Raw genomic sequence first — 26,737 nt, 5'->3', positions numbered from 1 at the left:
AACCTTACAAAAGCACATGTTTCTGATAAAACTCCCAAAGATACATTAATACAGGCATTATTAGACATATTGCGTGTGTGCTTTAGGAGTTATGCTTGAGTACATTTTTTATTGCTTTTTTTGCTTTATCTCAGGATTCTAAGAACATTACTGTCATATTGAGTAAAACACACATTTATTATTAGAACACTACTGTTATATTGAGTAAAACACACATTTTCGTGTTAGCAAACCTTACAAAAGCACATGTTTCTGGTAAAACTCCCAAAGATACATTAATACAGGCATTATTAGACATATTGCATGTGTGCTTTAGGAGTTATGTTTGAGTACATTTCTTATTGCTTTTTTCATATCATTTCAAGATTCTAACATTACTGTCATATTGAGTAAAACACGCATTTATTCTAAGAACATTACTGTCATATTGAACAAAACACACATTTTTGTGTTTGCAAACCTTACAAAAGCACATGTTTCTGGTAAAACTCCCAAAGATTTATTAATACAGGCATTATTAGACATATTGCGTGTGTGCTTTAAGAGTTATGCTTGAGTACATTTTTTATTGCTTTCTCTTCCGTTTTGGGGTTAGTTCTACTTTTGGAATAATTGTCACACGTACTAAAGTGTTGTAGGATTCCAAAGGTCGCGGGGAAAAGGAGATTTAAAATGTGGACGTTTTGATCAACTTCAGCGGTATATTTCCACTCTGGATTTTTAGGGGAATTCTGAAATGTACAACCTTCGGGGCTTTGGACTTCACAGGTTCCACCGCATTGCATTTGTATTCATTGTATTCCAGCATCCCAGTGCTGGGAGGGGGAAGAAAGTTCAAAAGAACACTTTTCAGTATGAAGTTCATCCATAAAACATGTCATAGTCCAGTGAGTCCAAGGTTGCATAGGAAGATTTGCCTTTTGTGATGGCCAACAGTCTGCGTAGCTCACAATCGATCAATACATCTCAGTAATTACTGCAAATCAGCTCGTGCTGGCTTGAAAAGCGCTACAGCATCCCACATCCATTACTATATATCCTTTTAGAGGGCAGTACTATAGAAAGCCAACTTGGCCCTACTTAGAGTAGTCAGTGTACAGCTTGTATAGCTTTACTATGCTATATAAATGACTCGAAGCGTTCAGGTTTTTTATAGGTGCCAGCCAAATTCTGCCAGTACTACCTCGTAACGATCCCTGTAAAATATTTCGATGCCTTTGTTGCGCGGGACGTCTTGACTGGACGTGTTGATAGCGGACTGCCAGTAGGTAAAGTTGCATTTTCCATGCCTACAAAGCAAGCACGTCTGAAAGAATGCGCTCAAAAGTGAGGCTCCACTTTTCAAAATGCGCTAACTTACATTGAATGCTGCATGCCATTTACATGCTACCGATTAGCATTAGCAATTATACATGGCGAGTTCAACACCTCCAATTTGAGTATTTAAAAAATACAACTAAAGTCAGGGTTTGTCTCAGATTATCAACGGCCGTGTCAGGTTGGGGGCGTGGTCAATATGACGTTGTCCTAGTTTGCCTAATATGCGATGACGCATACATTTTCTTTAAAAAGGCCGAAAATGTTATACATTCATTTAAAAAAAAAAAAAAAAATGCATTATTATTAGTTAGCTGAGATAGGCTCCAGCACCCCCCATAACCCCGAAAGGGACAAGTGGTAGAAAATGGATGGAGTATTGGGGAGAGTGGCCGTGCGCAACCCGAGCGTCCCTGGTTCAATTCCCACCTAGTACCAACCTCGTCACGTCCGTTGTGTCCTGAGCAAGACACTTCACCTTTGCTCCTGATGGGTGCTGGTTGGCGCCTTGCATGGCAGCTCCCTCCATCAGTGTGTGAATGTGTGTGTGAATGGGTAAATGTGGAAGTAGTGTCAAAGCGCTGTGAGTACCTTGAAGGTAGAAAAGCGCTATACAAGTACAACCCATTTATTTATTTATTTATTTATATCATTTTGCTGTATGTTTAAATTATTGTTGCTTATTATTCAATGCTTTGAATTATTCAAGTTACTTGAGACTTCTCCAATCTTTTTAGTGACCTTTTATTTATTTTAAAATAACAAACAACAAATCTAGCATCTTTTTCTGGTGTTATTGGAGACTCTACTCGTGTTTAGTGAGTCGCTTCTGTCTCTCCATTTCCATGACAAACAGCGGTGTTGTGGCCAAACAGATCCATTTTTGTTTCATCCGACATCACATGGACAAAGATAAGACCTTCTGGAGGAAAGTTCTGTGGTCAGATGAAACAAAAATTGAGCTAGAATACCTAGCAATATGTTTGGAGGAGAAAATGTGAGGCCAGGAACACCATTCCTATCGTCAAGCTTGGTGGTGGTAGTATTATGCTCTGGGCCTGTTTTGCTGCCAATGGAACTACTGCTTTAAATGGGACAATGAAAAAGGAGGATGGCCAAAAAATTGTTCAGGACAAGCTAAAATCATTAGGGGGGAGTTTTGGTCTTGGGCGCAGTTTGGTGTTCCAACAGAAAAATGACCCCAAACACAGGTCAAAAGTGGTAATGGAATGTCTAAATCAGGCTAGAATGAAGGTTTTAGAAAGGCCTTCCCAAAGTCCTGACTTAAAGGTGTGGACAATGCTGAAGAAACAAGTCCATGTCAGAAAACCAACACATTTAGCTGAAATGCAGCAATTTTGTCAAGAGTAGTGGTCAAAAATTCAAGCAGAAGCTTGTGGATGGCTACCAAAAGCACCTTTTTGCAGTGAAACTTGCCAAGGGACATGTAAGCAAATATGAACATTGCTGTATGTATACTTTTGACCCAGAACATTTGATCACATTTTCAGTAGAGCCATAATAAATCCATAAAAGAAGCAAACTCCATGAATGTTTTTTGTGAGCAACAAGTATGTGCTCCAATCACTACATCACAAAAAAAAAAATTGGAGAAATAATTGGAAAGTCAAGACAGCCATGACATGATGTTCTCTACAAGTGTACGTACACTTTTGACCACGACTGGGGATACAGGCCAACAATTTGGGCACACCTTCTCATTCAATGCATTCACTTTATTTTCATGACTGTTTACATTGTAGATAGTCACATCAAAACTGTGAATGACTACATGTCTCCCGTCCAAAGGCAAAACCCAGTAACTCCATGTTGGTCAAAACTGAGCTTATAATGATTTTGGAGTTCCTAGATGATATGCTTTCCATTAGTGTATGCGATACTGTAATTTTTTTCCGTAAGTAAGCTGTTACGCGCATGGCAGGACCTAGCAACAACCACATAGCCGCGTAGATACAACAGAAAAACCTAGTATCTCAAGGGACCAATCGGAGCTTCTTTGTCAGTCGCCTTGTTGTCTTTAATGAGACGTTTGCACGAATGGGGGCCGACTATGTGATATTATGGCACGAGGGGATATCAATCAATCAATCAATGTTTACTTGAATCACTAGTGTCTCAAAGGGCTGCACAAACCATATCTGGAAGATTGGCCCAGGACACTGCAAGCACTTTCATTAAATGTATTGTTCTTGATTCTTCCCCTTGCATACTCTTTTGGGCAGATAACTGTGGAGGTCAAAATAAAAACTGGACTCTTGTCCAATGTGCAAACGCAGAACGGGGCCCACCCGAGATTGTGATAAAACATCTGGAGAAAGGGCACACGTTCATGAGAGCAGATTCAATCCATGGCTCAATCGGCAAGAAAATGAGAGCTCAAGAAAACATCTATACGTTTGATGACTTTGTAAGACAGCATCAAGATAGATTGGTTTTCCTCTGTTTGTGCAATCAATCAATCAATCAATCAGTGTTTACTTATATAGCCCTAAATCACTAGTGTCTCAAAGGGCTGCACAAACCACCACGACATCCTCGGTAGGCCCACATAAGGGCAAGGAAAACTCACACCCAGTGGAACGTTGGTGACAATAATGACCCAGTGGGACGTCGGTGACAATGATGACTATGAGAACCTTGGAGAGGAGGAAAGCAATTGATGTCGAGCGGGTCTAACATGATACTGTGAAAGTTCAATCTACAATGGATCCAACACAGTCGCGAGAGTCCAGTCCAAAGCGGATCCAACACAGCAGCGAGAGTCACGTTCACAGCGGAGCCAGCAGGAAACCATCCCAAGCGGAGGCGGATCAGCAGCGCAGAGATGTCCCCAGCCGATACACAGGCAAGCAGTACATGGCCACCGGATCGGACCGGACCCCCTCCACAAGGGAGAGTGGGACATAGAAAAAAAAGAAAAGAAACGGCAGATCAACTGGTCTAAAAAGGGAGTCTATTTAAAGGCTAGAGTATACAAATGAGTTTTAAGGTGAGACTTAAATGCTTCTACTGAGGTGGCATCTCGAACTGTTACCGGGAGGGCATTCCAGAGTACTGGAGCCCGAACGGAAAACGCTCTATAGCCCGCAGACTTTTTTTGGGCTTTGGGAATCACTAATAAGCCGGAGTCCTTTGAACGCAGATTTCTTGCCGGGACATATGGTACAATACAATCGGCAAGATAGGATGGAGCTAGACCGTGTAGTATTTTATATGTAAGTAGTAAAACCTTAAAGTCACATCTTAAGTGCACAGGAAGCCAGTGGAGGTGAGCCAGTACAGGCGTAATATGATCAAACTTTCTTGTTCTTGTCAAAAGTCTAGCAGCCGCATTTTGTACCAACTGTAATCTTTTAATGCTAGAAATGGGGAAACCCGAAAATAATACGTTACAGTAGTCGAGGCGAGACGTAACAAACGCATGGATAATGATCTCAGCGTCTTTAGTGGACAGAATGGAGCGAATTTTAGCGATATTACGGAGATGAAAGAAGGCCGTTTTAGTAACGCTTTTAATGTGTGCCTCAAAGGAGAGAGTTGGGTCGAAGATAATACCCAGATTCTTTACCGAGTCGCTTTGTTTAATTGTTTGGTTGTCAAATGTTAGAGTTGTATTATTAAATTCGGTGTCTAGCAGGACCGATAATCAGCATTTCCGTTTTTTTGGCGTTGAGTTGCAAAAAGTTAGAAGTGAGTTACTAGGTTTTGCCTTTGGACGGCAGATGTGGAGTAATGTACTAAAAAAAAAAAAGGTGAAATAACTGAAAACATGTTTTATATTCTAGTTTCTTCGAAATTGGCACCATTTGCTCTGATTACTGCTTTGCACACTGTTGGCATTCTCTGAATGAGCTTCAAGGGGTAGTCGCTTCAAATGGTGTTCACTTCACAGGTGTGCCTTATCAGGGTTGATGAGTGGAATGTCTTATGTTGTGATGGTACTGTATGGTAAATGGTAAATGGGTTGTACTTGTATAGCGCTTTTCTACTCCTTTTTAAGGAGCCCAAAGCGCTTTGACAGTATTTCCACGTTCGCCCATTCACACACACTGATGGCGGGAGCTGCCGTGCAAGGCAAGGCGCTCACCATGACCCATCAGGAGCAAGGGTGAAGTGTCTTGCCCAAGGACACAACGGACGTGACTAGGATGGTAGAAGGTGGGGATTGAACCAGTAACCCTCAGATTGCTGGCACAGACACTCTACCAACTTCGCCACGCCGTGTATATGTATTATTAAACAATTTGAAAGTCATTATCTAGGGGTGTAACGGTACGTGTATTTGTATTGAACCGTTTCGGTACGCGGGGTTCGGTTCGGAGGTGTACCGAACGAGTACACATGCTAGCAGCGACCGGGCTAGGACAACATGTAAAAGCCAGAGCTGGAAGACCCTCCTGTCTCGTTAAGATCTCGCGTTTGGGAACAATTTGGCTGCGCTGTACAACAATGGAGGACGGAGGTTTGCCGACATTGTTCAGCAGCTGCTTCTGACAACACGTCAAAAATGTGTTGCATCGTTCCTGCTTCCGGCTCCCAAACCGTAGTCGAGGAGACACTCCTCCTGATGTATTCTCGGGGGCAACACCCTTCACTCTACCCGGCAGTGAGTCTCCACAGCTCCGGACTCCAGCGATTAGTTGCAAATCGTGGCTTTATTGAGGTCTTGCACACAATAAGACCTTACCTACCGCTCCCTCACGTCGCTCGCCCACACACTCACCTCACATGCTGTCACATATTAAAGGGCCACTCACACATACATACGCTACCAATAACACATGCTAACCCATTTGAAGTGTCACCACCGCATTCAAGTAGCCTCTCCTCGGCGAGTCAGGCAGGGCTAAAGCAAGAATCAATCAATCAATCAATCAATCAATGTTTATTTATATAGCCCCAAATCACAAATGTCTCAAAGGACTGCACAAATCATTACGACTACAACATCCTCGGAAGAACCCACAAAAGGGCAAGGAAAACTCACACCCAGTGGGCAGAGAGAATTCGCATCCAGTGGGACGCCAGTGACAATGCTGACTATGAGAAACCTTGGAGAGGACCTCAGATGTGGGCAACCCCCCCTCTCTAGGGGACCGAAAGCAATGGATGTCGAGCGGGTCTAACATGATACTGTGAAAGTTCAATCCATAGTGGCTCCAACACAGCCGCGAGAGTTCAGTTCAAGCGAATCCAAGACAGCAGCGAGAGTCCTGTCCACAGGAAACCATCTCAAGCGGATCAGCAGCGTAGAGATGTCCCCAACCGATACAGGCGAGCGGTCCATCCTGGGTCCCGACGAGCGGTCCATCCTGGGTCTCGACTCTGGACAGCCAGTACTTCATCCATGGTCATCGGACCGGACCCCCTCCACAAGGGAGGGGGGGACATAGGAGAAAGAAAAGAAGCGGCAGATCAACTGGTCTAAAAAGGAGGTCTATTTAAAGGCTAGAGTATACAGATGAGTTTTAAGGTGAGACTTAAATGCTTCTACTGAGGTAGCATCTCGAACTGTTACCGGGAGGGCATTCCAGAGTACTGGAGCCCGAACGGAAAACGCTCTATAGCCCGCAGACTTTTTTTGGGCTTTAGGAATCACTAATAAGCCGGAGTCTTTTGAACGCAGATTTCTTGCCGGGACATACGGTACAATACAATCGGCAAGATAGGCTGGAGCTAGACCGTGTAGTATTTTATACGTAAGTAGTAAAAAAGAACAAATGTTTTTATAGCAGCAGATTTAAGTCCATATTGGGGGGGGTGTTGATGAACATGGACCCCCGACTTGAACAAGTTGAAAAACTTATTGGGGTGTTTGCATTCAGTGGTCAATTGTACAGAATATGTACTGTACTGTGCAATCAATCTACTAATAAAAGTCTCAATCAGTCAATCAAAGAAGCACTTTATATGTAGAAAGGTTTTGTTAAGAAACCATTCGGAGCCTTAACTAAGTTTTTATTTTATATATGTTGACCACATTAACCCTGGCAATGGACCCTATGTGTATATGTTTGTTATGCCATTGTTTACAAATTTGGTAGATAATTAACCGAAAAATTTATATTTTGTTGAGTTTGCATGTTCTCCCCGTGAATGCGTGGGTTCCCTCCGGGTACTCTGGCTTCCTCCCACTTCCAAAGACATGCACCTGGGGATAGGTTGATTGGCAACACTAAATTGGCCCTAGTGTGTGAATGTTATGTGAGTGTGAATGTTGTCTGTCTATCTGTGTTGGCCCTGCGATGAGGTGGCAACTTGTCCAGGGTGTACCCTGCCTTCCGCCCGATTGTAGCTGAGATAGGCGCCAGCGCCCCCCGTGACCCCGAAAGGGAATAAGCGGTAGAAAATGGATGGATGGATGTTTTCTTACTGTACCGAAAATGAACCGAACCGTGACCTCTAAACCGAGGTACGTGCCGAACCGAAATTTTTGTGTACCGTTACACCTCTATCATGATCACATTAATGTGCATGAGAACTGCTGGCAGTAGTTGGCTGCAGGGGTGTTGGCGGTGTATGCTAACATGTACTTTGTGAAGCAAAGCATGTCTATGTGTTTACTCATTTTCAGTGGACACTGCTTTACAAGCTGCACACTGACTACTCTACCCGAGGTATTTCCCAGTTGCATTTGACAAGAATCTGTGTAATGTGAGGGATGTGCACACAAACGTGCGTATTTGTTTTGCACTTTATTATAAGCCGTTCTGAGTCGCTCCTTTTGTGTTGTCTGACAAAGCGGCTCCTCCACTACTCGCGCTCGCAGTGGCATTAAACCTGCCCGGGTGGATGACAGTCTTCATACCGGCGTAAACACCTGCGGCCTTTTCTCCTTCTCACTGTCAAATGGTCCGCCACGCTCGCCGTGTGTCGTGATATACTGCCATGGCGCACAATGCTGTGGCTTGTCTTACGTGTGTGTGTGTTTTCAATCAATGTTTATTTATATAGCCCCAAATCACAAATGTCTCAAAGGACTGCACAAACCATTACGACTACGACATCCTCGGAAGAACCCACAAAAGGGCAAGGAAAACTCACACCCAGTGGGCAGGGAGAATTCACATCCAGTGGGACGCCAGTGACAATGCTGACTATGAGAAACCTTGGAGAGGACCTCAGATGTGGGCAACCCCCCCTCTAGGGGACCGAAAGCAATGGATGTCGAGCGGGTCTAACATGATACTGTGAAAGTTCAATCCATAGTGGCTCCAACACAGCCGCGAGAGTTCAGTTCAAAGCGGATCCAAGACAGCAGCGAGAGTCCCGTCCACAGGAAACCATCCCAAGCGGAGGCGGATCAGCAGCGTAGAGATGTCCCCAACCGATACACAGGCGAGCGGTCCATCCTGGGTCTCGACTCTGGACAGCCAGTACTTCATCCATGGTCATCGGACCGGACACCCTCCACAAGGGAGGGGGAGACATAGGAGAAAAAAAGAAAAGAAGCGGCAGATCAACTGGTCTAAAAAGGAGGTGTATTTAAAGGCTAGAGTATACAGATGAGTTTTAAGGTGAGACTTAAATGCTTCTACTGAGGTAGCATCTCGAACTGTTACCGAGAGGGCATTCCAGAGTACTGGAGCCCGAACGGAAAACGCTCTATAGCCCGCAGACTTTTTTTGGGCTTTAGGAATCACTAATAAGCCGGAGTCTTTTGAACGCAGATTTCTTGCCGGGACATATGGTACAATACAATCGGCAAGATGGGATGGAGCTAGACCGCGTAGTATTTTATACGTAATTAGTAAAACCTTAAAGTCACATCTTAAGTGCACAGGAAGCCAGTGCAGGTGAGACACTATAGGTATATATGTATGTATATATGTATATAAAGGTATATACAGTACAGGCGTAATATGATCAAACTTTCTTGTTCTTGTCAAAAGTCTAGCAGCCGCATTTTGTACCAACTGTAATCTTTTGATGCTAGACATGGGGAGACCCGAAAATAATACGTTACAGTAATCGAGACGAGACGTAACAAACGCATGGATAATGATCTCGGCGTCTTTAGTGGACAAAATGGAGCGAATTTTAGCGATATTACGGAGATGAAAGAAGGCCGTTTTAGTAACACTTTTAATGTGTGACTCAAAGGAGAGAGTTGGGTCGAAGATAATACCCAGTTTTTTTACCGAGTCACCTTGTTTAATTGTTTGGTTGTCAAATGTTAAAGTTGTACTATTAAATAGAGGTCGGTGTCTAGCAGGACCGATAATCAGCATTTCCGTTTTTTTGGCGTTGAGTTGCAAAAAGTTAGCGGACATCCATTGTTTAATTTCATTAAGACACACCTCCAGCTGACTACAATCTGGCGTGTGGGTCAGCTTTAGGGGCATGTAGAGTTGGGTGTCATCAGCATAACAGTGAAAGCTAACACCGTATTTGCGTATGATGTCACCTAGCGGCAGCATGTAGATGCTGAAGAGTGCAGGGCCAAGGACCGAACCCTGGGGAACTCCACACGTTACCTTAACGTAGTCCGAGGTCACATTGTTATGGGAGACACACTGCATCCTATCAGTAAGATAAGAGTTAAACCAAGACAGGGCTAAGTCTGACATACCAATTCATGTTTTGATACGTTCTAATAAAATATTATGATCGACAGTATCGAAAGCAGCGCAAAGATCGAGGAGCAGCAACATAGATGACGCATCAGAATCCATCGTTAGCAATAGATCATTAGTCATTTTTGCGAGGGCTGTCTCCGTGGAGTGATTTGCCCTGAAACCGGATTAATACGTTACAGTAATCGAGACGAGACGTAACAAACGCATGGATGATGTTCTCGGCGTCTTTAGTGGACAAAATGGAGCGAATTTTAGCGATATTACGGAGATGAAAGAATGCCGTTTTAGTAACACTTTTAATGTGTGACTCAAAGGAGAGAGTTGGGTCGAAGATAATACCCAGATTTTTTACAGAGTCACCTTGTTTAATTGTTTGGTTGTCAAATGTTAAAGTTGTATTATTAAATAGAGGTCGGTGTCTAGCAGGACCGATTATCAGCATTTCCGTTTTTTTGGCGTTAAGTTGCAAAAAGTTCAAGTTTTCATAGTCTGCGCTCACTTCATGATAGTGAGTCAACGCAAGGCGGCTAAAAAGCTCATATTGATCTCATCTGTCATGGTTACGTAACCCACCAAGGAAATATTGAAGTAACACTAGTGGTAACTTGCAGTGTTTTGGAATTTTCTTCACTCTGTGTGTATGTGTGTGTGTGCAGTGTTCACCTGGCCCGCAGGGTGCTGCAGCTGGAGAGGCTGAACACATCACTGAGGAGCGAGTTGGAGAGACACCAGTCCCAAACAGGCCAGATATCTGAAGAGGTGAGCGCATGAACGCTGCACAAAAAGTATTGTGGGTTTGGAACTTTCATCCCACCGACAACACGCGTCGCTTATCTCGCACGGCCCCCACCCCGTCCAAACAGCACGGACCTTCCAATGTTTTTTTTACGAGGGCCGGGATGATTTACTGCTGGTGTTTTGACGGCGTAACAGTTATTATGGCACGGGCGGGCGCCATTGTTGCAAGACGCACGTCTTCTTGCCAAGCGCAGGGTTATTCCCGCGCGACGCAATCTGCTCCGTCTCTTGTCACGGGAATGTCAGGTGCGTGTTGGGCGAAGGTGCAGACGGGGCAAACACCGTAGAGCTCAGGCGACAAAGTGTGAGAAGTGGGAGCCGTAATACCTGTCTGTCACACTTGTTGACTCAGGCAGAGCACGGCCAAGAACCTTGACTTGGTTGCGGTCTTAATCTTCCGTGATTAGTGCTCACAGAGGATAGTGTTGTGTAGTGTGTGTGTGTGTGTGTGTGTGTGTACTTGTATTTCTACCCTTCTTGAGACATCAAAAAGGAAAAGTAGCTTCCATTTGCGGACCGGTGAACAAGTTACGGCAGAAATCATGGTCCCAATACGGAAAACCGTTGCATCTACTAGAGAACCAAGTATTATAGTCCGTGAACATTGCTCCAAAGTCAGGATTTTTCGGTTGATTAAATGTGCATGCAAAAGTAAACATTGACCGGTGCAAAAGAAGCAATGTAGGATAAAACAAGATGGCAGATAAAGAGGGACTTCCCTATTCATCACCCGCCAGGTGAACGGCTGATTTTACGACTTCTGGTGCTGACATAAGACAAGCCATATGTGACCATAGGATGAACAAATACATTACACTTCTAAGACTATTGCAGCCATTAACAGTTAGCTTCTACAGCTATGTTGTCCAAAGTGTGGCACAGGGGCCATCTGTGGTTCCTGACTCCTTTGTCATCAATCTTAAGCTGTTTACAAAAAAATAGAGATCTCATTTGCACCCCTGGTGGTGAAAAAAATTTTTTTAATTGATTTTGTGTCTGTTTTAATAGTGCTCCCCTTCTGGTCGTCAACATATGAAATAACAAGTGTGTGTAAAAAAATGAAGTGCTCCCCCTTTGGCCCAAATTAATAAAACAAATAAAATAAATTAAATATAGAGACATCCTGTAATGAACTTGAAGTAAATAATGAAATTAAAAATAAAAATAAATAACTGAAAGCTTAACTTTTTATATTTGCATAGTATGTTTATATTACTAATGTTGTAAATAAATATCTCAAAAGTGTGGTCCTAAAGATGCAGGCATAAGAAGGTAACAAATACAAGAATGTGTGTGTGTGTGTGTGTGTGTGTGTGTGTGTGTGTGTGTGTGTGTGTGTGTGTGTGTGTGTGTGTGTGTGTGTGTGTGTGTGTGTGTGTGTGTGTGTGCAGCGCAGAGACTTTAATTTGGGGTGTGAACAAGATCACGTGTCTACTATTTTAAAAGTCTGATGTTGTAAATAAATATCTAGAAAGTGTGGTCCTAAAGATGCAGGTATAAGAAGGTAACAAATACACACACACACACACACACGCACATTATTGTGCGTGTGTGTGTGTGTGTGTGTGTGTGTGTAGCGCAGAGACTTTAATTCGGGGTGTGAACAAGATCACGTGTCTACTATTTTAAAAGTCTGATTTGAAATAGCAAAAAGCACAAAGAAACTGTTCAGTGGGCATCACTTCTCTTTTCATTGTTCTTCTTTATTTTGCTTTTTTTTGGGGGGGGAGATTTGGTAGAAAAAAGAGAGGCGGGGCCTACTGGCGACTAAATAAACCAGCCATTCAGCTGTCAGCTTATAAAGGTGACTAGCATTCATCAGGAATACCTTATGATTCACTGGGTATGAAAAGAAAGGTGAAAAATGACAGTTTCTTCACAGGAGAAGGGTGTTAACCACTTCACCTCCCACGCAGACTGACTCCACTATTGTCCTCCTGCCCGCGTCTTCTCGCCCTCTCATGCGCTGTAAAAGTGGTTTAATGTGTAACAACAAGCAAACTATCTGGTCCCCCCCCCCAAGATTTGACAGCAGATAGCGACTGAAGTTGAGAAGTAAAGCTGCCTCGGCCTCCTGGGAAAGCTCTGCATCTCCACTTCATACTTTTATTAAGTGTCCTTAAATGAGACTATCAACTACTATCTATCATGTTAGATCTACTGTGGACTGGACTATCGAAATATTTGTTAGATCGACTATGGCCTGGACTCTCACACTATTATGTTTGATCCACTATGGACTGGACTCTCACACTATTATGTTTGATCCACTATGGACTGGACTCTCACACTATTATGTTAGATCCACTATGGACTGGACTCTCACTATTATGTTAGATCCACTATGGACTGGACTCTCTCACTATTATGTTAGATCCACTATGGACTGGACCCTCACTATTATGTCAGATTCACTATGGACTGGATTCTCACTATTATGTTAGATCCACTATGGACTGGACTCTCACACTATTATGTTAGATCCACTATGGACTGGACTCTCACACTATTATGTTAGATTCACTATGGACTGGACTCTCACACTATTATGTTAGATCCACTATGGACTGGACTCTCACACTATTATTTTAGATCCACTATGGACTGGACTCTCACACTATTATGTTAGATCCACTATGGACTGGACTCACACTATTATGTTAGATCCACTATGGACTGGACTGTCACACTATTATGTTAGATCCACTATGGACTGGACTCTCACACTATTATGTTAGATCCACTATGGACTGGACTCTCACACTATTATGTTAGATCCACTATGGACTGGACTCTCACATCTGCGGTCCCCACTAAGGTTTGTCATCATTATTCCTTTGGGTTGAGTTTTTCCTTGCCCTGATATATAATAGATAAACAGCTCCGATCAGTTTCTACATTACATAAAAGAAAACTGGTTTTGTTCAATAGAATTCTACCCAAACATTTAATAAAGTCAAATCCAAATAAAGCAACAAAAGAAGTATCCAACACTTCTCTTTTCTAAAGTAAATGTGTACTGCAGATGTACATCATCTACATCAACTATATGGTTTGTCTGAGTGGCTTTTTTTTTTTCATTAAAACAAAAATATATATGTATATATTTTTTAAACAATTAAAAATTGTTACAAATAAGAATCGCGATCAATTTAAATGTTTTATTTTTTTTATTATTTTTGATAATCCTAATCAATAGCCTATTAGTTTGCCGTGCAGCCGTTTAAATTTCCGAAGCTAAAAAGGTGTCCAATTTTCAGCAGCGGCCATTGTTTCTGTGCACACAGTTGTCAGCGGCCCAGCAGCTGCTGGAGCAGACCCAGCAGCCCTACAGCTACCTGATTGAGACGGTGAGACTCAAGGACGGACAGATCGACACGCTGAAGCAACGCGTGGCTTCGCTGGAAGAGGACGTCAGGTACACGCACATTAACACTTTTCATTTGAGGCAAGCAGGTTAATTATATTTGTTCCACTTAGTGTTAATTGCTTCCATTGGCAGTCAGCCATCTCTCCTCGCCCTTAAGTTGTTTAGCTCCTTTTATTTGCTCCTCAGTCGCTTTGACACCTTTGTCAATCTGTGAGTGAGGGGAGTGTGCGGGCAACTGTGTCAAAGCATGCAATATCCAATTAAAATTAAAGCTGCAAGCAGCGATGGACGGGACTGACTTTTGCTGGTGTTTCCTGCCTTTACCAATTCAACATATCTTTACCTGCACTTTAGCTGCCTTCCCTGCATCCTGGGGTCACACTGGTGCTTCTTTCTGTCACCCATACACGCTGGTGCTTCCTGCCATCACCCAGACAACATATCTTTACCTGCACATTACCTACCTTCTCTGTATCCTGGAGTCAAACTGGTGCCTCCTTCTTTCACCCAGTCAACATATCTTTACTCGCACATTACCTACCTTCTCTGCATTGTGTGGTCACGCTGGTGCTTCCTGCTTTTAAGCGGCCATCTTGCGACGGCAGCAACATCTGCGTAGCGGTTCTTTGAAGGCTCGTAAAGTCAAAACCGGAGCAGTTAGAAAAACTCTTTGCGCAACTTTTAATCAGAAGGGTTCAATTTATTTCCTGTGCAAGTTTGAAGCCAACACAACAATCACGCTCAGAGGAGATAATGTTTGAAAAAAGGTGACCGGTTTTTACAAAACTTTTGTTTTGAAGGGGTAATTGCCAACTTCTTGTTAATTTTTGCGTAAGGATGTCAATTAATGAAATGTAGGCATAAGTGAGACCTACATAGAGGTTTTTGTTTCATGTCTCTGCGACATTCCTAACGGAAGTTACAAGCAGTTTTGTCTGTTTTCTTCCCAAGAGCAGTTTTGTCTGTTTTATTCCTAGGGGACGCTAGAGCGCAATTTTGAGTTTTGGGTTTTTTTGTTTTTTTTTTAGATCGCAATTTTCACCAGTCCTGATGTGTGTGTCCAGTTTGATGAGTTTTGAAGCATTTTAAGAGGGTCAAATTACAGCTCAAAGAGGGAAAAATGACATTTTTTTAGGAAACTTTTGTTTTGAAGGGGTTTTTGCCCACTTGCTGTTGATTTTTGCTTAAGGATGTAAGTGTATGAAATGTAGGTCTAAGTCAGACCTACATAAAGGTTTTCGTTTCATGTCTCTACGACATTCCTAACAGAAATTACAAGCAGTTTTGTCTGTGTTTTTTCCTAGGGGGCGCTAGAGCGCAATGTTGAGTTTTAGCTTTTGGTTTTTTGATTAGATCGCAATTTTCACCAGTCCTGATGTGTGTGTCCAGTTTGATGAGTTTTGAAGCATTTTAAGGGGGTCAAATTACAGCTTAAAGAGGCAAAAATGACATTTTTTTAGGAAACTTTTGTTTTGAAGGGGTTTTTGCCCACTTGCTGTTGATTTTTGCTAAAGGATGTAAGTGTATGAAATGTAGGTCTAAGTCAGACCTACATAAAGGTTTTTGTTTCATGTCTGTACAACATTCCTAACGGAAATTACAAGCAGTTTTGTCTGTGTTTTTCCTAGGGGGCGCTAGAGCGCAATGATGAGTTTTGGGTTTTGGTTTTTTGATTAGATCGCAATTTTCGCCAGTCCTGATGTGTGTGTTTAATTTGTTGAATTTTGAAGCATGTTAAGGGGGTCAAATTGCAGTTTAAAGAAGCGGCGGTATAATAAAAATAAAACCTTAGAAATACATTAGGGTATTCTGTCCCAAAGGGACATTCGGTCCCTAACTACTTTACAAAATCCTATTAACGACTCATTTTCGTTAGCGGCAGTCTCCGACGGTTAGCGGGTCTACAAGAGCAAATAATTGCGGGGTTCTTTCATTTGGCATTAACAGCTGTGGCTGTAGGCAACCTCCTGAAGTATTCTTTAGCCCCACAGGATGGCAGTTATTGCATTTAAAATATAAGTGGTCAGCAGCCAATTTATGAATGCTGGCTGAGCAGTTTGCTAACCGTTGCTGCCGTGTTGTAGAATATTATAGAAAATGACCTTATGGTTTCCTTGATGGTGTAATGGTAAACGTTTCTGCCTTTGTACGGGTTCCGAAGTTGTGTCAGGTCGGGGATTTGGTGAAAAAACTGAGCCATTCATGCATTTAACTCGCTGGCAGGGAACAGACAAGAGTGGAGAAAAGAAGAAAATGAGGTTAGGAAATGCAACACTTTTGCTTTCCTTTTTTTTCATGCACTCAAAATAATTATTAAAGTTTCCAAAATGAGTTTATTTTTTATTAGATAATAAAAAACAAATGAAAAACTTTTTTTTTCAATGATTAATTGATTTTTTTTTTCTGGGGAAAAGGAGAAAATGAGGTTAGGAAACGCTACAATTTTGCTTTCCACTTTTTCATGCACTCCAAATAATTATTAAAGTTTCCAAAATTAGATTATTTTTTATTAAATTAAAAAAATAAGATAAAATGAAACAACAACATTGTTTTTTTTATACAAAGGTCCTGAGTAGTCCTGGGTTCAAGCCCAGGCTCGGGATCTTTCTGTGTGGTGTTTGCATGTTCCCCCCGTGAATGCGTGGGTTCTATTTTGGGTACTCCAGCTTGCACCTGGGTACTCAAGACATGCATCTGGGGATAGGCCCCTCCCACCTCCAAAGACATGCACCTGGGGATAGGCCCCTCCCACCTCCAAAGACAGGCACCTGGGGATAGGCTCCTCCCACCTCCAAAGACATGCACTTGGGGATAGGCTCCTCCCACCTCCAAAGACATGCACCTGGGGATAGGCTCCTCCCACCTCCAAAGACATGCACTCGGGGATAGGCTCCTCCCACCTCCAGAGACATGCACCTGGGGATAGGCCCCTCCCACTTCCAAAGACATGAACCTTGGGATAGGCTCCTCCCACCTCCAAAGACATGCACCTGGGGATAGGCCCCTCCCACCTCCAAAGACATGCACCTGGGGATAGGCTCCTCCCACCTCCAAAGACATGCACCTGGGGATAGGCTCCTCCCACCTCCAAAGACATGCACTTGGGGATAGGCTCCTCCCACCTCCAAAGACATGCACCTGTGGATAGGCTCCTCCCACCTCCAAAGACATGCACTCGGGGATAGGCTCCTCCCACCTCCAAAGACATGCACCTGGGGATAGGCCCCTCCCACTTCCAAAGACAGGCACCTGGGGATAGGCCCCTCCCACCTCCAAAGACATGCACCTGGGGATAGGCCCCTCCCACCTCCAAAGACATGCACCTGGGGTTAGGCTCCTCCCACCTCCAAAGACAGGCACCTGGGGATAGGCCCCTCCCACCTCCAAAGACATGCACCTGGGGATAGGCCCCTCCCACCTCCAAAGACATGCACCTGGGGATAGGCCCCTCCCACTTCCAAAGACATGAACCTGGGGATTGGCTCCTCCCACCTCCAAAGACATGCACCTGGGGATAGGCCCCTCCCACCTCCAAAGACATGCACCTGGGGATAGGCTCCTCCCACCTCCAAAGACATGCACCTGGGGATAGGCTCCTCCCACCTCCAAAGACATGCACTTGGGGATAGGCTCCTCCCACCTCCAAAGACATGCACCTGTGGATAGGCTCCTCCCACCTCCAAAGACATGCACTCGGGGATAGGCTCCTCCCACCTCCAAAGACATGCACCTGGGGATAGGCCCCTCCCACTTCCAAAGACAGGCACCTGGGGATAGGCCCCTCCCACCTCCAAAGACATGCACCTGGGGATAGGCCCCTCCCACCTCCAAAGACATGCACCTGGGGTTAGGCTCCTCCCACCTCCAAAGACAGGCACCTGGGGATAGGCCCCTCCCACCTCCAAAGACATGCACCTGGGGATAGGCCCCTCCCACCTCCAAAGACATGCACCTGGGGATAGGCTCCTCCCACCTCCAAAGACATGCACCTGGGGATAGATTGATTGGCAACACTAAATGATACCTAGTGTGTGAATGTGAGTGTGAATGTTGTCTGTCTATCTGTGTTGGCCCTGTGATGAGGTGGCGACTTGTCCAGGTTTTATGCCGCCTTCCGCCCAATTGTAGCTGAGATAGGCACCAGCGACCCCAAAGGGAATAAGCGGCAGAAAAAACATCTGCTGCTTCCATATAACCAAGTCCCCCCCCCTCTGGTTCAGCTACATACTTATCCTGGCAATATTTATGTATCAAATAAATAATCAATCCATCATTCGTCTTACCAAAACAATTTTTGGACTAAAAAAAGTTTCCCTGTTTCTGTGGTGAAATAGTGTACATAAAACACTGTCCTCTGAAAACATGAAGTCATTTGCAAGCCCCAGCAGCCCTGCAGCTATGTGAAGAAGGCAGAAGGGAAAGTAGTTAACCGCCAGCCTCTAGTTAGCACGTCAGCTGGTGGAATGTCACGTCGCTCTGTTAACGGTGGCATCACCTCTTTTTAATGCCACACTTTTATTTCCACCACCGACTGCACACCAATTGGTCGAAAGCTTCCTCTTTTAGTCTCGTTTCGTCGGTGAGGGGAAACTATTGTCACAAAGTGGTAATCATGCCTGGCTCATAGTCTGTTCACCTGGTGTTGAGTCACTGGCAAATGATGCTGACGCATAGTTTCTCCCCCTCATGCTGATCCTGACCAGACTCCACCCTCAAACCAAACAAAACACGATAAACTCTACGCTTATTTTATGTGGCTGTTAGTCATGCATTAATCCCAATCTGTGTTTTGATATTTCTCGGTGGCGCCAGCGCTCTGAAGAAGGAGCGGACGGCTCTGCTGCAGGTGAAGAACAACATGGCCGCCGATCTGGAGCGCCTCCTCAACCATCGGGAGGTACACCCCCCCCATGACGTGAATTATTCAATGTTTTACCCCCTCTTGTGTTTAGTCGGCATCTCATTTGCATACCAGGAGCACTGAATGATCCAGTCCTGCCTGTTTGCCTCTTCTCCTCTTCCTCGTCTGCTTTTTAAAACACACCTGCAGGCTTTTCACACCAGACAAGTTTTCTCACTCTGTTGCAACAATTCCTTCAAGATTATGTGTGCGCGCACATGGGAACAGGTCCCCCTCGCCGTTTGCTGCATGAAGTATGTGCCCTGTCATAGACAGCTGCTCCTCGGCCTGGCTGTTTGAGATGCCACCGCAGTGTGTGTGTGTGTGTGTTACATGCCGGGGCTCATGTCCTCAGGGGTGATAAATAGAACAGCAAAATAACCCCGCTGCCATCCCCCCCCCCAACTCCGCCTCGTAAGATCCTTGAGGTTGGTTGAGCATGGGGTCGCCCTAAAGCAGGGGTCACCAAAGCGGGCACCATGTCGCCCGTAAGGACCAGATGAGTCGCCCGCTGGCCAGTTCTAAAAATAGCTCAAAAAGCAGCACTTACCAGTGAGCTGCCTCTAATTTTTAAATTGTATTTATTTACTAGCAAGCTGGTCTTGCTTTGCTCGACATTTTTAATTCTAAGAGAGACAAAACTCAAATAGAATTTGAAAATCTCAAAAAATATTTTAAAGACTTGGTCTTCACTTGGTCTTTTTTTCTTTTTCTTTTTTTTCTTTTTTTTTCCCCTTGGCCTCAGTCTGCACCCCCACTCCAGGGCCGAGGCTAAGACCGATTTTTTAATTTTTTTATTTTAATCTTCTATTCTTTTCTCCCCCCCCCCCCCCCCCCCCCCCCGCCACTCCCCCCTGTTTACCTGTATGTCATCTTTTTTGTAAGGGGCGCTGGAAGCCGGCAGACCCGTCAGCGATCCTGTTCTGTCTCCCTGTAATGTTTGTCTGATCTTGAATGGGATTGTGCTGAAAATTGTAATTTTCCTGAAGGAACTCTCCTGACGGAATAAATAAAGTACTATCTAATCTAATCTAATCTAATCTAATTCACTTGTTTAAATACATTCATTTTTTACTTGGCTTCTTATAACTTTCAGAAGGCAATTTTAGAGAAAAAGTACAACCTTAAAAATGATTTTAGGATTTTTAAACACATATACCTTTTTACCTTTTAAATTCCTTCCTCTTCTTTCCTGACAATTTAAATCAATGTTCAAGTAAATTTATTTGTTTTATTATAAAGAAAAATAAAAACATTTTAACTTAATTCTTCATTTTAGCTTTTGTTTTTACGACGAAGAATATTTGTGAAATATTTCTTCAAACTTATTATGATTAAAATTAAAAAAAATTATTCTGGCGAATTTAGAAAACCTGTAGAATCAAATTCAAATCTTATTTCAAAGTCTTTTGAATTTCTTTTGAAATTTTTGTTCTGGAAAATCTAGAAGAAATAATGATTTGTCTTTGTTAGAAATATAGCTTGGTCCAATTTTTTATATATTCTAACAAAGTGAAGATTGGATTTTAACCTATTTAAAACATGTCATCAACATTCTAAAATTAATCTTAATCAGGAAAAATTACTGAGGATGTTCCATAAATTCCTTTTTTTAATTAGCTAGTTTTTCTCTTCATTTTTTTCGGTTGAATCTTGAATTTTTAAGAGTCGAAATTGAAGATAAACCTTGTTTCAAAATTGTATTTTTATTTTTTTCGTGTTTTCTCCTCTTTTAAACCGTTCAATTAAGTGTTTTTTCGTCATTTATTCTCTACAAAAAATCTTTCGTAAAAGGAAAAAAAATGTACGACGGAATGACACACAGAAATACCCATTTTTTTTAGATATATACATATATATATATATATATGTATATATAGATTTATTTATTAAAGGTAAATTGAACAAATTGGCTATTTCTGGCAATTTATTTAAGTGTGTATCAAACTGGTAGCCCTTTGCATTAATCAGTACCCAAGAAGTAGTTCTTGGTTTCAAAAAGGTTGGTGACCCCTGCCCTAAAGAGCCTCCCGGGGTCCTCTGCATCGTGACGATGTGTCCGCTTTCATGAAAAAGATGCCGTGTGCCACACGCTGACATCTTGTACTTGTATTCCTGCAGGAGTTGGCCATGATGAAGCAGGTCCTGATCAGCATGCGCTCCCGAGAGGAGAACGCTCTGAGCCCGCTGCAGTCCCACAAAGGAGACATGATGAGCTCCAAGCGGGACAGCAGGCCCGCGGAAGAGGAGTCGTCCAACAAGCCCAAACCCACCGTGTTCGTAAGTGTGAGGCGGCGCCCATGCCTGAGTCACACTTCAGATCCACGACAGGTTGGCAGGGAGGGGGGAAACCATTCTTTGACGGTTGGGTTTCACTCCAGCAACCAGTGAAGGTTGACGTCACAAAGTGGAATTATGTGTTGCTTTGGGACGGTGCTTCTCAAATATTTTCTGTTACGTCCCCCCAGGAAGAAGAAAATATTTCACCCCCACCCCACTTTCCACCAAGACTAAAAATAGGATATTTTGTCGATAAATACTGTATGTTATGACAATACCTCAATACAATACATTGTAAGCCAGGGGTGCCCACACTTTTTCTGAAGACGAGCTACTTTTCAATTGACTAAGTCGAAGGAATCTACTTCATTCATATACATCATTTATATCTAATTATTTATGAAAGAGACCTTTTTGTTAACACGTTAAAGGTGTTTTGTGATAACTCAAGCATTTTTAACACATATAGATTCCTTTGTTTCATGAAGACAAGAATATAAGTTGGTGTATTACCTGGTTCTGATGAAAAAAAACACAAAATATGCAATATTATCACCCAACATTTTTTTAAGTGGAATATTTGAGATCATGTAATAATTGGAGCATTCAAAAGGTCAATAACTAATAACACCATTGATTTTAATTCATTATTATTTTTTGAGCAATGACACTTAAACACAAATCACACTAAAATTATTGGGGATCCAAAAGGGTCCCTACTCATTAAAGTGTTAAAAAATAAATTATACATTTTTTTTCACTTAACACAATAATCTTGAGATCAACTTCAGATCTATCAGTCAATTATAAGTTTAATTGTTGTTTATGTTTTTTGTTTGTTCATTTTAGGCCCTTCTTTAAAAAAAACAGCTTAGTTTTTTATATGGCAAACAAAAAATATGCAACATTTTCCCCAAAAAATATCTCAAAGTGGAAAATTTAACGTGACGTAATTGGAGCCTTGAATAGGTCAATAATTCATAATGATATTGATTTTGATTCATTATTATTTTTTAAAGAAAGAAACAGCCTGCATGGCAGCTTTGTGTTATTAAATTAAACATTGCAATGTTTTTTTGTTACATTTCACCCGTTTGCTCCTAATTTTTATGTTTTAAAATGTTTTTAATCGTATTTTTAAAATGTGCCGTGGGGCCGCACTTTGGACACCCCTGCTCTGAGCGACTACTGTGGCCCTGGTTTTTATTTTATTTTTATGTTTACCTCCTTAGGATTTTGAATTTTGCAAAAAATGTTCGTTTTTCAGGGCATTTGTGACTCATTCGCCGTGTTTCTCCATAAGAGCAAGATGTAGAATGTGCTTTAACCTTGACTGCGTGGAGATGGAGTTCAGGTGTTTTTTGATAACAAGCATGTTTAGCACATATAGATTCCTTTGTTCCATGAAGACAAGAATATAAGTTGGTGTATTACCTGATTCTGATGACTTGCATTGATTGGAATCAGACAGCAGTGATGATAACGTCCACATTTTCGAATGGAGGAGAAAAAAAGTCCTCTTTTCGGTCCAATACCACATGACAATGGTTCGTTTTTGGCGTCTTATTTGTCCAGCTTCCATACTCGTTTTTATACATTTTGCAAGAAATACATTGGCGGCAAACTCCGTAGCTTGCTAACTTGTGCACGCTAGCTTTCTGAGACTCTTATTTTGTTAGCGCAGGGCTTTTATTGTGAAGACAGCAACTGTGCAGTCTGTCTTTAGGGTTTTGACAGCAGGTACGGCGCGAGAGTGTTGAAATAAAATGTGTTTCTCGCCCTCCTCTCGGTCATGTTTTCTTATTAATGATCTGGCAGCAGCCAGCGTCATCTCAGAAGACCCTCGGTGCCGTGAATGTCAATCAAGTGACGACAGTGACGTCGTAGTAAAGATTGATGATCACAAATTTTTAGGTTGATTTTTTTAATGCTTGGTTTGCGATCGACTGACACACCCTCCACGATCGTTGCGATCGACGTAATGGGCATCCCTGTTGTAAGCTTATCAAAAATAAAGGAAACAACGCTTACTCAGTGGCCTAGTGGTTAGAGTGTCCGCCCTGAGATGAGTAGGTTGTGAGTTCAAACCCCGGCTGAGTCATACCAAAGACTATGAAAATGGGAGCCATTACCTCCCTGCTTGGCACTCAGCATCAAGGCTTGGGATTGGGGGTTACATCAATCAATCAATGTTTATTTATATAGCCCTAAATCACAAGTGTGATTTAGGGCTATATATAAATCACCAAAATTGATCCCAGGCGCGGCCACCGCTGCTGCTAACTGCTCCTCTCACCTCCCAGGGGGTGAACAAAGGTGATGGGTCAAATGCAGAGAATAATTTTGCCACACCGTGTGTGTGTGTGTGTGTGTGTGTGTGTGTGTGTGTGTGTGTGTGTGTGTGTGTGTGTGTGTGTGTGTGTGTGTGTGTGTGTGTGTGTGTGTGTCAAATTACAGCTCAAAGCTGCGGCATAATAATAAAGAAAGAAAGAATAAAACGCTAGAAATTCAATAGGGTGCTCTGTCCCAAAGGGACATTTGGTCCCTAATTATTGAATCGGATCAAAATCAAGAATAAGAAAAACTAAATGAGTGTTAATATTAAAGTGGTCCCCGGGCTCCTCTGTATAGGAAAAGTTGGGTCCCGAGGTCAAAAAGGTTAAGAACCCCTGCTATATGACTGCATCCTGCAGGGAACTGCTGATGGAAATTCACCTTTGGTTACAATCTGGCACACAAACATTTGATGTCCATTAATGTGCGTTGTCCCTTGTACTATCACAAAGGAGTTGTGATTGACATATATTAACAAGCTTATTGCTGTGTTTAGTGGGACAGGCCAAAGTTCAAATGCAGTAGTTTACAAATTAAATTATGTTTCTGTGCGGCCCGGCAGCAATTGCGTCACGACCCGGTAGAGGTCCCCGGACCGGTGTTTGGGGACCCTTGATATAGACCACAAGTACCGTATTTCCTTTAATTGCCGCCGGAGCGCTAATTAATTTAAAACCTCTTCTCACTCCGGCGCTTACCAAAGGCATGCGGTAAATTTAGGCCTGCGCTTATAAATTTGAGTGTGATGTAAGGATACCATCATGAAAAGCACATTTACTAAAAAAAAAACATTATTAAGGTCTTACCTTTACTTATAAATGAAGTCCATGCGCAGCTCCTTCTGATCAAAAGCATCGTTACCTTGTTTATAGAAGTCATCCTTATCTTTCTTCAGTTTGAAAATTTTCCTGCTTCGATTGAAAGTCCAGTTTAGAAAACTGTTTTATTTTAGATATGTAATCCTCCATGTTAAAAGTGCAAGCGAGAAGGAAAAAATGAACGATCGCTGCTCACTCTTGCTGCTTGTTGTCACTTCTTCTACAGCCGAGTAGTCGCAAGAAGGATCACTAGCGCCCTCTACCACCAGGAGGCGGGAGTCATTTAATGACTCATATTTGACACACGCAGCTACGGTATATTAATAAAACATAGCTGCTTACAGTTCTTTTTAGCATATTCAATAGCTTGGACCTTAAATCCTACTAAATAGCTCTTAATCTTCTTCCCTTTATGCGATTTCAAATGATTGAAATCAGCCTCCTCCATTTTGAAAATGATGACAGGTGAAGTGTCACTCGTGACGTGACGAGTTTGACCCGGTGGAAATTCTAGGCGTTTGCTAATTATTTTGCGAAACGAGTTTGACCCGGCAGTAATTCGAGGCAGGCGCATACTATATACCCGGCGGCAATTCAAGTAAATACGGTAAGTCTTTTAAATATTGTTTAAAATCACAATAGTTCCCATTAAAAACAACATTAGTACTTCACACACCAGTTCATTTGTACTCATTGCTTGAACTTTTATCCGACTACTGAATTCCTATTTCTCTTATTTTATTTGCAGACCAAAAGAGAAACTCCAGATTGGTACCGAAAAGTGAAGCAGAATCCCAAATAACGACCGGAGCAAACATTCTAACCGGCGTTTTGACCTCATCTTTGTGTTAGTTTTGTTGACATATCGACTTTCTCCCAGCGTCCCGAGCCTGCCCTTGTTCTCTCACGCGGTCAGATGTTCCACAGGTAACACATTCCTCGCCAAGTGCCCAAATATTCTTCTTTCCTGGCGCCCTCTGCCGTGATTGTGTCCATCTATCATAACATCATCATGCTTTCCACTCTGCCTGGGTCTTACGTCGGACGCTTGGCACACTTGTAGCACCTCCTCGTGCTCTAAGTCAATCCAGCTGCTACTTGTTGTTGTTGTTGATGTTGATGCCGCCGCCCGGTAATTATGGCGTGCGGTACAAGCTACTTCCTTTTATACCTGGCCAGGTTGTACTGGCATTTTTTTTTTTCATTCACATCCTGCTTGTAGTTTTGAGCCTGTTGTTTAAAACGTTCAACAAAGCCAATTAAATTTGCAGAATTTGCACAGTTGTATGTATAGTTTCATCATGTGAAAACATGACTTTCGACCTGTGTGTTAGATAGTTGGATGATAATTCAAGCCTCTTTCTTTCACACTGCGATGTGTTTCCACTCCTGCAGCGCCGCACACACCAGGGTACAAATCACATTCACCCCGACCGCGTTGCCTGTTGCTAATTTTCCAGGACAAGTGTACAACTGCACTGGTAATAAACCCTCAAGTGTTGCATTGACTTGAAATTTCTCACACAAAGCGCTCCACAGAAACACCCCATTGTAATCGTAGGCTGTTTTCTGGATCAGCACCTAATTCGGTACAGACCTTAAGGCAGGGGTGTCCAAAGTGTGGCCCGGGGGCCATTTGCAGCCCGCAAGTAATTGCTTACCGACCCGCCACATATTCTGGAAATTATATTGCAAAAAAAAATTAAAACATTTTTAAACAGTGGAGTGAAGTGAAGTGGAGTGAATTATATTTATATAGCGCTTTTCTCTAGTGACTCAAAGCGCTTTACATAGTGAAACCCAATATCTAAGTTACATTTAAACCAGTGTGGGTGGCACTGGGAGCAGGTGGGTAAAGTGTCTTGCCCAAGGACACTACGGCAGTGACTAGGATGGCGGAAGCGGGAATCGAACCTGCAACCCTCAAGTTGCTGGCACGGCCACTCTACCAACCGAGCTATAGTGGAATGATGTGAAATCTATGGAGAAAAAGTTGCTATGCTGACCCAAAGCTGCCTTGCAGGCTGTTTTTTTCTTTTGTCTTCATTTTTCTGTTTTTGCCATTGCTCAAAAAAAAAAGACAAAAAAAATCAATGCTATAATGAGTTATTTTCGAAGCTCCAATTACATCAAAAATGTCACTTTAAAATGTTTTATGTGGAAAAAATATTGCATATATTGTGTGGTTGCCCATATAAAAAAATCTAAGTTTTCTTAAAAACAAACAAAAATAATAAGTCAAACGTAAAATCAACAGATATATCTGAAGTTGATCTTGTGACTTAAATGTTGAAAGTAAAAAAATAATACAAATGTAACA

At 42.6% G+C, this 26,737-nt stretch overlaps 1 protein-coding gene across 5 annotated transcripts in view; it reads left to right on the top strand.

Moving 5' to 3' along the window:
* The window catches only part of pibf1 (progesterone immunomodulatory binding factor 1), an 80,990-nt gene that overhangs the window by 49,207 nt on the left and 5,046 nt on the right, over positions 1-26,737 (top strand). For 3 of the 5 annotated variants that reach the window (XM_061911690.1, XM_061911689.1, XM_061911691.1), the window contains exons 15-18: positions 10,574-10,676; positions 14,003-14,133; positions 18,898-18,982; positions 21,107-21,265. In XM_061911690.1, coding sequence (XP_061767674.1) covers positions 10,574-10,676; positions 14,003-14,133; positions 18,898-18,982; positions 21,107-21,265 — 478 coding nt within the window. Of the gene's footprint in view, positions 1-10,573; positions 10,677-14,002; positions 14,134-18,897; positions 18,983-21,106; positions 21,317-25,165; positions 25,695-26,737 lie in introns of those variants that run through there. The other 2 variants (XM_061911692.1, XM_061911694.1) reach the window with 2 other exon arrangements.

Source organism: Nerophis ophidion, linkage group LG09, assembly GCF_033978795.1.
Source record: "Nerophis ophidion isolate RoL-2023_Sa linkage group LG09, RoL_Noph_v1.0, whole genome shotgun sequence".
NCBI classification, from domain to species: domain Eukaryota; kingdom Metazoa; phylum Chordata; class Actinopteri; order Syngnathiformes; family Syngnathidae; genus Nerophis; species Nerophis ophidion.
This window is presented reverse-complemented; position numbering and strand designations above follow the sequence as displayed.